The sequence below is a fragment of the Corylus avellana genome, chromosome 3 (genome assembly GCF_965113065.1).
Source record: "Corylus avellana chromosome 3, dhCorAvel1.hap1.2, whole genome shotgun sequence".
In the NCBI taxonomy this organism is placed as follows: domain Eukaryota; kingdom Viridiplantae; phylum Streptophyta; class Magnoliopsida; order Fagales; family Betulaceae; genus Corylus; species Corylus avellana.
The window spans coordinates 13,438,557-13,450,780 of NC_142492.1; the positions used below are offsets into that span (position 1 = coordinate 13,438,557).

General features: G+C 34.2%; 2 protein-coding genes across 2 annotated transcripts; one reads left to right on the forward strand and one right to left on the reverse strand.

Annotated features, from left to right (window-relative positions):
• Positions 1-14: 14 nt before the first annotated feature.
• Positions 15-785, reverse strand: LOC132174307 (G2/mitotic-specific cyclin-1-like). The gene has a single exon (XM_059585983.2). The coding sequence runs from the start codon at positions 783-785 to the stop codon at positions 15-17; it is 771 nt and encodes a 256-aa protein (XP_059441966.2).
• A 5,273-nt stretch (positions 786-6,058) lies between these two features.
• On the forward strand, positions 6,059-9,845 carry LOC132174691 (putative glucose-6-phosphate 1-epimerase). The gene is made up of 8 exons (XM_059586333.2): positions 6,059-6,859; positions 7,060-7,134; positions 7,471-7,527; positions 7,609-7,772; positions 8,179-8,313; positions 8,727-8,829; positions 9,039-9,138; positions 9,377-9,845. The coding sequence occupies exons 1-8, from the start codon at positions 6,749-6,751 to the stop codon at positions 9,544-9,546; spliced, it is 915 nt and encodes a 304-aa protein (XP_059442316.1). The 5' UTR covers positions 6,059-6,748; the 3' UTR covers positions 9,547-9,845.
• The last annotated feature ends 2,379 nt before the right edge of the window (positions 9,846-12,224 follow it).

A 12,224-nucleotide genomic window follows, 5' to 3' on the forward strand; every position in this document is an offset into this window, starting at 1 on the left:
CATCTCCCTTCCGACTACAAATTGGAGTATTTCTTGAAAACTTTTCTGTCGGGTTTCATCTTAAGCAACCGTAGAAGACGTCCGGCACGTGAGACGACTTGTCGTTTGGAGTAACCGGTTTCAAGAGCTCTGTTCCAGCCATGTCGTTTGCACATGCAGCACTGCGCTGCACAAACAGCAGAGGCGGCGATGGAAGACGCAGAGTACCTCACAATCATATCATAATCATTCATCGCAATCTCCCCAAAACAGAAGGCCAGATTCTTGAACTCCCCATCGGTTTCCCCGACGCCACAAGAGCTAAACAATTCAAGCAAGAAAGTGTGGATTGTGGGAACCATCAGCTTCCAATCCAACTTCTTCAGGATCTTGATTTCCATCGAATTGATTTCGTCTTGACTGTAACTGATGCCATCAAAAGATCTGGTGAAGTAAGTTTCTGGGATTTTGTTGAACTCTATAGCAGCAGGGAACCATTCCTCTCCATACTTGCACGCAATGACGAGCGCCGCCATACTCAGAAGCTTTAACTCAGCCATGGACAACACCTCCAGGGAGAGGGAGACAAAGCGGTCGACGACGTTGACGGCGAGAAAAAGAGTTTCCGGCCCGTAACTGAGGGAGGCATGCACTTCCGTCAACCAGTCGACCAGAATGGCTCTTACGTTGTCAGTCAGATTGCTCTTCATCACTCGGCTCTGCCTCTCCAACCGCTTATAGAACCCATACGCGCTGTTATCTTCTTCTTCTTCTTCTACACGGTGCTGCAACTTCTTTTGCGTCATTAAAAGCATTATTCCAAAAACGCTTTTTGCAACGCAATCCAAACAGGGTCTTAAAAGAATTTCAAAGGAAGATTAAATAGAAGTACAGAGAAGAAAGGTTGGAGGGTGTATATATAGGGTGCTTTTCAATTTCCGCGGTAACGTGGTGTAATGGGTCTCCGAATTGGAATTGGAATTGGATCCGAGGTGTAATGGGCTATGCGAAATCGATTTATGATGGGCCTTGATCATGGGCTCGATATTTTTTGTTTTTTTAATTGTAGATTGCAAATTGCAATTGCCCCGCAACAATCTACATAAATAAAAATAATATATTCAATTATCCCTTAAATTTCTGGACAATCTACATAATTTCTTCCGTTTTTCTCAACCTCAAAATTATTGTTTTTATTTATTTATTTATTAATAATTAACCTCAAAAATATTAATTCAACAAAATACCTGTCCCGGCCTAGTAATGCCCTTTGCTACTTCGAAACAATTTATTTTAAATAGCATATGAGAAGTGCATGTTTTTTGAGTAAAATTTCTTTTAACTTTGTAAATCCAATTAAAAAAAAAGCATGTGCTTCTCACATGTAGATGACACATGTCAATTTTATAAAATAGGTTTGAAAAATTTCCCCAATTCAATTTGGATAAAAACTCTATCCTAATAGAGACGTATGGTAGATTATCCATCTTAACTCAAAGACTTATCCATGGTACCTTGGTAGTAGCTGAGAATGGTATTTAGATCTGTGATTTTAGAACCTGAGAATTAAAAAATAAAATTTCAAAACGTGAAATTTGAAAATAATAATAATAATAATAATTGAAGTGTTTGGTTAAATCGTGATTTAACCTTTAAAATTTTAATTTAGTCTTTAAAATTAGGCATTTTTAAAAATACACCCACTCCTTGCTTATGATTTGAAACAGATTTTTTACTCTTTCAAATCTTAAGTTTTTAAAAATACACTTTAAAGAGTCAAAATAATACACTTTGTTTAAAATAAATCAAACTTTAAGCTTAGGCAATCGCATGGCCAAACTAACTTTTAATCAGTAAGGCTTAGCCTTATCTTAAAACTGAAGTCCATGTCATTTGTACAAATGAATTGTCTAAAATCATGAAGTCCATGTCATTCGAGATAAACTCTCGCTAAAATGAAGATAATTGAAACAACTCATTGATTAAACAACTATAAAAAGTACTGTTCACTCACATATTGATTAAACAATTCATTTCTCACTCTTCTTTTTTGCTTTTAGTTTCTCTTCTTTCTTTTTTTTTTTTTTCCTAAGAATAAACAAATCTTTGAAAAATGATACATGAAATAGTAAAAGTGGATTGTTAAAATAATAAGGCTGCTATAAATGCTCTAAAAATGTGAGTTGTCAAAATAACCAAAAATTTGGTTATTTTAGTGAGTAAAATTTGGTGAAGCTGCTAGGAATGCTCTAAGAGAATTGTTATTCCCACGGGAATAAAAATTCTTAATAATAGGTCCCTACCAAACTAAACGGGGCCTAACTCTACGACTTGGAAATTAAACAAAGATAACTACTACAATACTTACTCTATACATCCTCCCCTCATCCTTCTCTCATCCTCCCGCTTTTCAAAATCACTATCGGATATGTGAGACCTATATGGATCTTATAGATGATAGCTCTAATGGTAATTTTAATAAGGGGAGGAGGAGAGAAAGACCATGGGAGGAAATAAAGCATTTTCCAATTAGATAAGAGGAATGATTCATTTCCTCCCATGGTTCTTCTCTAATAATTCTACTTTTCAAAATCACCACTGGATATGTGGGTCCATTTGAGTTTCACGTATGCCCCAAAGATCCAATGATGATATTGAAAAGTAGGATAGGAGAAGACCATGGGAGAACACATAGCATATGTGATTAGATAACTACTGCATATTATATCCCCTTATAATTAAATATCATAACAGCGACATCCTAAAAAATTAATCATAAATTAGAAAGATGAACTGCCAACATTTAGTGAATGGATTATAAAAATCCTCACGAGTGATAAATCTCACGTTAATCTTGTTTTTTATTAGGTGGGACTGATCGAACTTTATAAACAATTTTAAGAAACTCTATTTGTAATTTGATTAGTTTGTTTGAAGTAATAATACATATATAACTAGCGTTTTTTCTCTGAGTAAGAAAAAAATAATCAAATTCTGGTAAAAAAAGCACATTTAAGCAAACCCTGCCAAGTTGATGGCAAAAGGCATGGAGGAAGTGGCTGTGCACCTAACTATTTAGTGGCGGGGGCACGTTACATTGCTCACGCAACTTCCTTCTCAAAGCTTTTTCTTTTCTTTTTTAGTGTCTTTCACATGAAATTCCATCTCAAAGCAATCTTTTTCTTTTATGAAAGATTAGGTCAAAAAGTGTGGAAGAAAAATACATGGCTTAGTATTTTTTTGGACAATGTCCACTTTTGAAAATATCTCGCTGAATTTTAGGTACGACCATTTGGGTCATAGTCTTTTTCTTGGCTTTATCCAAGTTGAGTTGCTAAATTGAGTTCTATGTCCTTAGGTTACATTAACATTTTACATCAAAAGGTTGCACTCCATGTTCTCTAGAGGGAAAAATCATTACTCTAACTTTTTTTTTTACAACGTTTTCTTTTAAATTGGACTTGACTGGAAAATTCCTCTAATTTAGGTTTGTTAGTTTCATTGTAAAATATTTTATGGACAAAATAAGTAGTTATTTTTCAATATTTGTTTACAACCTTAAAAATAGTTTGAAAAATATTTTGTTATGCTTGATTTGTATAAAAAAACTTACAAATATTTTTTATATTTTTATATAATATAAAGAGCTGTAAGGAAGAGAGACGATGAAGATGATCTACGAAAGAAGAGAGTGTGTGATGCCTTCGGGTGGTGGGATTTAGATTTAGTGCAATTGTTTGCAATTTCGGCAAACAATTGCCAGATGGCCTTTGTGGAACCCACTTACCCGAACAGGTGTTTGGGAAACCTGAGAACTGCTTAAGCAGATAGGCTCCATAAGAGGCCCTCTCACAATTGCCTATGCAATGTTATTTTTGAAGGTGAACTAAAAATATTGTCTAGTTAATCAATATTTTACGCCGCACCAAGCACTTAAAAATAAGAAAAATGTTTATTTAAAAATATTTTACGCAAAAACAAACCGGGCCTTTATTAGATTGATGAGGTCAAAATACATGTAAGTTTAATAAATCAAATTCAAAACCCTAAGTCCTCAAGAGACAAGAGGTAACTCAATCAGTTAGGATCACGTCTCATGAAGTAGAGGTCACTAGTTTGAATCACTCTTTCCTCTTTCCTTATGCATCCATGTAAAAAAAATAAATCAAAAATCAAAACCTCAAACCTAATTTAAAGAAAACTTGGTCTTTTTTTTTCATTCAAATTTTCCATTTGACAAGGTGAAGTGGTACGACTATGTCAAGAATGAATCTCATCCAATCAAAATTGGTATCTAAAGTTGTGGGCCTATAACTATAAATATGAAAAAACGAGAGGTTGAAAAGCACCATTGCGTGTGAGGATACCTAATCATATCCTATTCAGTTTTCAATCTAATTGAATATTCTCTCAAAGATTTGTCTTTCAATACCTGCCAACAGAAAAAAAAAATAAAACAAGTTTTGAAAATTGAGACGCCATACCGGAGAAAAAGACAGATTTCTTTGATTGGCGGTATGTAGGCAATTGAATATCCAAAGAAATTGACATGACGTTTTGGGGCATAATAAAAAATACACACTTTTCTTTTTTAAGAAAAAATATTAATAAATAATTCGAACACAATGTTTTTCAAAACACAATACACTTTTTAAATATAAATTCCACTGAATGGCTTAGATATTGACATGCTTGAGATACATTCTGATTCTCGTAGTTTGATCAACACACTCATCAACAAAAAGGATCGAGGGCCAAGACATTAACAGACCCACAAGACTAATTCTTATGGATAACTACTCATCGAAGTTATTCAAAAAAGAGAGCCCCTTATGTCCGGACTACCTGTAAAAGGGTTATTTTGTAGTCTCCAATGTTCATTTGACACATCACCATTTTAAGTAAATTGTAAAAAATTAAAGTAAGAACAAAAATAGGGTTTGGCCAGACCCACAGCTGGACCCACAACAACATAGGTCTGGTGTGACCCACCTGAAATTATCGTGACCCGTCTTACAACCCGATTCTAATGCCTTACAATCTAATTTTAATGCTTCAAAATCCGTTTTTAATGCCTCAAAACTCATTTTTTGATTTAAAACTAAAACTTAGAGGTAAAAAGTTAACCCTTTAAAAATTTTATCACCCTAAAAGCCCAAAAAGGTAACTCTAGCATTGGAGAAGGTGACTCACGGCCAGACCTACGGGTCTGGCATGACCCGCCACCCAGCCACCAACCTTTCTCTTTTGAGCTTAAAATGAGCTCAAATATAGTATGTGGAGTGTATGATATTTTTGTGGAGTTTTTTTTGTTTTTACTTCTATGGCAGTTTGTGATTGTGGGCTAAAAGTAGCCTTTTAAGGTTCATCCGAACAAGGTTTTCTCTTTAAAAAAATTGAAGGTTAATGGAGGACCATGCTACATAGTACATACCATCGGATCTTTAAGGTCCTGACTGCTAAGAAAAACAGGAGGCTTAGGAGAAACACACATTAAGGTTATCACACTAAAGGTACTCTCTAATATACCTAACGCATTACCACATTCATACATACTCTCTTTTTCCCTAATATACTTGGCTTAACTAGCTTTACTCCCTCTGCGCAAAAGTTTTATTGACTTGTTGGAGTGCTCTGATCTTTAGAGCGACATGGTTTGTAACGATCTTTTTCTTATTTTGCAGGTAAAGTTCCTCCTTGAAAGGTGATATAAAGTCACTTTGGATAATGTTCAGTGCATCAACATCCATCAAATATCACTCATTGCCTTTATATTACATCAAAAACACTTTCCTTTTTTTTTTTTTTTTTTTTCTCTAAAATATTAATAAATAATTCAGACACAATATTTTTTAAAATACAATATTAAATCAAAACACTTTCCAAACGCGAAACTAGAATTTCAAAACAATTACATGATTTTTCAATTGGGTCGTTAATTCTGGTAATCCTAGTCACACGTCAGATTTTATCCTACACCAGATGTGGAATCCCACCACAGCAAAAACTCACGGTTGCGGAGACTTCTACATAACATATATATTTTGGAATTTTCTATGCACAATTTAGAACGATTTTATACCCAGTCAGCAATCATCCTAGATATGTCTGTGGACTGAGGGGCTATGGAGAAGTTCCTGATATTTTCAGTATCTGACCCCTTCAATATTTCTTTATGAATAAAACAAGGTCAAACCAAGATATAGATGAACTTTATTGACTATATAGTGCTTTCCATTAAATGTTTTGTATTGGGTTTCAGTTTTTCTTTCCCTTTATTAGACACAACTGTTTTGTTTCCATGCTACAGTGTTTTTATTTTTGAAACTGGCATTGAGAAAGGTCGTTATTTTTTGGTCCTGTTTTGAATTCTAGACGTTTTGGTCATCTGGGTAATTGAGTTTCTGTCTGCCGTGTTCGTGTTCTGTCGTTTCTTCACAAGATTTGGTTTGGTGAAAGTGAGTTTTGTTGGGTATTTCAGATTTTGTTGTTCTGTATAATTTCGTCGGTGGGTTTGAGTGGTGAGGAAAGATTAAGGTAGTTAAATTGGTAGTTGGATTTTTGGTTTCAATTCACGGGAATATAGATGTGTCACAAGAAAGGTGTAGTAGAGGGAAAGCTCCAGATTCTCAACTGCTTCTTTGAGCCTTTTTCTACTCCAAATAAGTAGCTTTTTCAGAGTTTTTGGGGCTCTAGTTTTAAGGTTTTGTTTTGGGGAGAGTTTCTGTCCTGTTATTTCTTCCATTGATGCCCTTGTTCTGTTTGTAAAATGAACCATTCTGGAGCAGAAAGTGATCAGAGAGCAGCAGTCCATGTCTCAAAGGACAAGAATGGAATTGACCAGGTCTTGCTTCGGAACCCTCGAGGAGCTTCAGCACTGGTTTGATCCCTTTTTCCCTTTCTCCATTGTTTATTGGCTCCCTTTGAAACTTTTAAGCCTTTCCCATGTATATTATTTTCTTCAAGTCAATAGGCAATTGATGACTTTGATTCTACTGCATAAAGTGCAGAACTGCAATATTTGCTTGAAACCACAACTTGTTGTCTATGCATTGATGTTATTGTGTGACATCCATCCAGGTTAGCTTGCATGGAGGGCAAGTTCTTTCATGGAAGACCGACCATGATGAAGAATTATTATTCACAAGCAGTAAGGTAAAACTTGTCAATATATGATTTCTTTTCCCCCTGTTGTATTTCATGTCTTATCCAAATATCATGAATTACTCCCCAGTAATTGGCAAATTTTTCCAGTATTCATATTATAATGATGAATAACTGGTCAATAATGGAGAAATTCTGCTGGATGGTTGAAGAAACTTTGAATTAGACCATCTCCTTCTCATATTGCTCTACAACTCCTTAACTTCATTATGAATTTTTTGCTGATATTTTTGTGAGAAAATCTGGTCTTAATATATATATTGGTGCTCAGATACTCATGATCCCCTGCTCTCTTTTTCTTCCTTTTGGTCTGTTTATCTGTTGTAGGCAATCTTTAAGCCACCAAGTGCAGTGAGAGGAGGAATTTCAATTTGTTTCCCGCAGGTACATTCTTGCTTTAGTATATTGGATCATGTATCAATAATCTTGGTTAAATCTGACTGAAAAGTTTGCTTGAATGTTTAGTTTGGAACCCGTGGATTGCTGGAAAAACATGGGTTTGCTAGGAACAAGATTTGGGCCATTGATGAAAATCCTCCACCACTACATCCCAATGATTCCAATGGCAAAGCCTTTGTTGACTTGCTACTCAAACCATCTGATGAAGATTTGAAGAACTGGCCACATAGGTATGAGCTGAAGTAGCTTATCATCCCTTCAAGTTTAAAGTGAAACCATGATGGTAGCATCAAATTCCAGTTCTTTGAGTTTGAAAGAAAGAAAAAAGGATCATCATATGAACCAATGTAGTATACCCACCTGAATCTTATCAAATTAGGACAGCTTAGTAGATTTGTAGACCAACAACTTTCCAAGAAACAGATGCATGCAATGTCCAAGTTTCTCTTAGAATATAAATTAAACGATCCAATTCACTCCTTCCTATTAGTTTAAGTTTTTGGAATAAGTGTATTTTAGCGTCCGTCATTCACCTGTCATTTCAATTAAATATTTCTACCACAGCACAACATTCTTTATGGACTCGAAAATATACCTATTATCCTTGTAAGATAATGATTTTGGCTTATTTTTCAGTTTCGAGTTTCGTCTTAGAGTCTCTTTAGCAGAGGATGGGTATCTAACAATGATATCACGCGTCAGAAACATCAATTGCAAGCCTTTCAGTTTCTCATTTGCCTATCGTTCATATTTCTCCATAGCTGATATCAGGTAAAGAATATTCATATTAGAAACTTTTCATTGACATTTTTATATGTTGTCACTGTGTCTATGAGTGACCTATGTGCCTTAGCTTTATAATACCCTGATGCCCGTGTCAAGAACATCAGCAACATGTTCGCAGGTCACACCATGATCACTCAAGTTGGGAGGAACTAGTGCTATAATTTTGGATGAACCTTGAATAATGTTAGAATATATGTGGATGTACGTGTCTGTCTAACACCGAACCCTCCCAAATTTTTTTGTCTTTTCTCTCTCTTTGCTTCCATTTTTCCTCTAATTTTGACAAATAAGATTACTAATTCACACTTCTCATGCCACATAGTTTTATAGGGGGTTCTAAAAGTTTCATTATATGTTCCTAACTTCTGGACTCTGCCAAACATAAACTGTATTCACAGTGAAGTGAGGATAGAGGGGTTGGAGACTCTCGACTACCTTGACAACCTATGTGAGAAAGAGCGCTTCACAGAACAAGGAGATGCCTTAACATTTGAATCTGAGGTAATTAATAATACTTTTAATGTTCATTTAAGTGGTTGAGTTGTGGAAATCTTACCCTCCAGCCAAAGCTTCAAGACAGAACTTTCTTTTTCTGAACATTTTGTTGACAAAATCCTTTTGGGTGCTAATAGATTATGAAGAGCATCAGATGATATTTTCGATATCAATAGAGATCAGCTGTTAAACAGTTGTTTGCCATTTCTTGGCAGGTGGATCGAGTTTATCTTAGTTCTTCCGGTGCAATTGCTGTTTTTGATCATGAAAAAAAGCGCACATTTACCATTCGAAAGGAAGGACTTCCAGATGTTGGTGAGTCTTCTCTCATAGAATCAACAAGTAAAAATAAAACCATGGTAATTTTTAAGATCATGGTATGAAACACTTAAACCCCAGACAATTCTTTCTTAAATCAGATTGAACCAAGAGTTTCCTTCACAAGAGACTGTATTTTCTTTGTCACGTTATTATAGTTGTATGGCAGACGTCTACTAAATAGCATTTCTTGTACTATAATCTGGCTAACTATATGCCATCCATACATATATAGGGGTCTGGAATCCATGGGAGAAGAAGTCCAAATCCATAACAGATTTTGGAGATGAAGAGTACAAAAAGATGCTTTGTATTGATGGAGCAGCAGTGGAGAAAGCAATCACCATAAAACCAGGTGAAGAATGGAGAGGCCGGCTGGAAATCTGTGTTGTCCCTTCAACTTAACAGTGGCCATCTTGATTCCCCATAAGATTATTTTCAAGCGGGAAGGAAGGAAGGAAGGAAGGAAAAACAGTAATAGTGATAACCAAAAAAGACTCTGATTTTGTGCAACTTTATATTATATTTGCAGTGTGAAACTGAATAAAAGCATCGCCTGCTAACTTGGGTGAGCTTGGTTGTATAATCTGCTGCAATGAAGGTGGAGATTTGTTTTAATGTTGTTCTCCACTCATTGCATATAATGAATGTATTATGTTTACCTACAAAGGTTGTATGAATAATTCCTGATTATCTTGCAAAAAATTCTCTCTCTGGGGATTTGAATTTTAAGTAGCAGACAAAAAGAAAAAGAAGATACCAACGGCAGAAAGCATCTTGCAAGCATCGATCTCAGGGAAATGGATGGAAGGAAAAAACGAAAAAAGAAAAGATAGTGGGAAGGGAAGCAACTCCTTATCAGAGCCAGGTTTCGATCCTGGGACCTGTGGGTTATGGGCCCACCACGCTTCCGCTGCGCCACTCTGATTTGATACTCTTTAGACCTATAATTTTATATTTAAAGTAAATATAAACGTCGATTGTGGACCATGACGTGAACGCACTAAAGCATGACCCTCGTCGCCAAAAGTGCCACCACCAAAGCAGTAGTCATGAGACACACAAGTCCACGATGATTTAAAAATAGGCTACTTTTATTATTGTTTCTTTAATACAAACCCTTTATTTTTCAATAAATAACATTTGTGCATCTTCCCACTTTTAAATTTGGTAAGAAAAGTCTTTAGGAAAATTCAATGAGTTCACGTAACAATGTTCATTTTTAGAAAAAGGGCTAACAGTTTTCAGGGGTAGTTCAATCGGCTGTAGACCACGTCTCATAAAGTGGAGGTCACTAGTTCAAATCACCTATTCCCCTTCCCTTGTGTGGACATGTCAAAAAAAAAAAAAAAAAAAAAACCTATGAACTACCACACGATTTGAAAAGACCCCCAAAATTTCACTCACAAACTTTTAATTTGATGCAATCTACCCCCTCTATTAGTTTTTGGACCTTAAAAGTGATGAAATGACCTTTATACCCCTAAAACTTTTATAAAATTTTAAATTTACCATTAATTTCAAATTGAATTTTTTTTTTTTTAAGAAAAAATTAAAGGGTAATTTGATTTTTTTAGTAGTTTTTGTTAGGGTTTAACAGCAAATATTGACAAAGGGGGTCATTTACATCAAATTGAAAGTTTATTTTGTAAAATTGAGAGTTTTTGAAATTTAGAAGGTTCTTCTCAAAGCGGGTAATAGTTCAGAGATTCTAAGTAAAGTTATCAAAAAAAAAAAAAAAAAAAAATCCATATTCCCCTTCAAGCTACCATCCAATTGACAATGTTCCCCAAAATTTTTAATTGTGACAATGTCCCCTACAAACTATCAAAACATTGTCAACGTACTCCCAAAGGTAGCAAAAAGATAAAATGCCCTTATAAATTTCTCAATAAGACAAAAATACACTATAAATTTGGCAAAAAAAAAAAAAAAGGAAAATGTTTAATTTTTTTTTTTAAATGAAATTTTTATTTTAAAAAAATGATATTTTTTTAATTGTGTTTTAAAAAACGGAAAAAAAAAATTAAATGAATTTTTTATATATATATTTTTAAAACGAAATTTTATATTTAAAAAAATTATAAAACAAAAAAAAAAACGAAAATTTTCAATTTTTATATAAAAAAAATATATATAAAATTTTTATTTTATTTTTATTTTTAAATTTAGCCACCCCTTGGATTTACTATTATTTAAAAAAAAAAAAAAAAGTTTTTTCTTTAAGTTTTTTTTTTTAAAAAAAAACTAAGAGTAGTTTCTTTATCGGAGGATATTGACAATATTTTGTAGTCACATCTACATTATTACCCCGAAATGATTAGTCAATTTGGAGCTTTCCAATAATTATTTATAAAACCTATATTCACCTAACAACTAAACAATATAAGACTTAACATTTATAACTATTTTTATAAACCACTTATTTTATGTGTCTACTCCTCGTCCGGGTGTTCCATGTTGGCTATTTGATTGGAATCTTTTGCTTGGGAATCAATAGCTAGTGTCTAATTACTTGGTTCTGGTCACCTCATTGGACCAAAAGAGAGAGGGAAAAAAAGGTTCTAGACTCTTCTTATGCGTCTTTAAAAGTATGCTCCAAGACCAAAAGCGAAAATTATTCAAAACACCGACTCTGTGTTCTATCTGTCTCAGTTACCAAACAGATTGAGGTGATTGTATTTTTTCGATGAACCAAAAAAAAAAAACAACGTAAAGAAAGTCATAAGAGACATATTTACTATTTCTTTGTAACATCTTACCATTCATTGCAAATTAATCTGTTTTGATTTTGGTTCATGCAATCATAAAGTCATCCTTTGAAAGACATTGTTGTAATTGAAAGTTCAAGAAAGATATTATCAGTTGAATGATAGTTTGAAAAGATGCGTGAACTTACTAAAAAATAAAAAAAAATTAAACAGCCGGAAGGCCGTAATTCTAAGAGACAAGCAAGAATTTGACTTTTAAGTCAAATCGTGGCAAAAATTGTCAAATCAACATGATGAAAAAACCTCGGACAGATGCAAAACATGAGAAACCAAAATGCTGAAAAAATCCAAGACAGAGGCATATGAATCCTA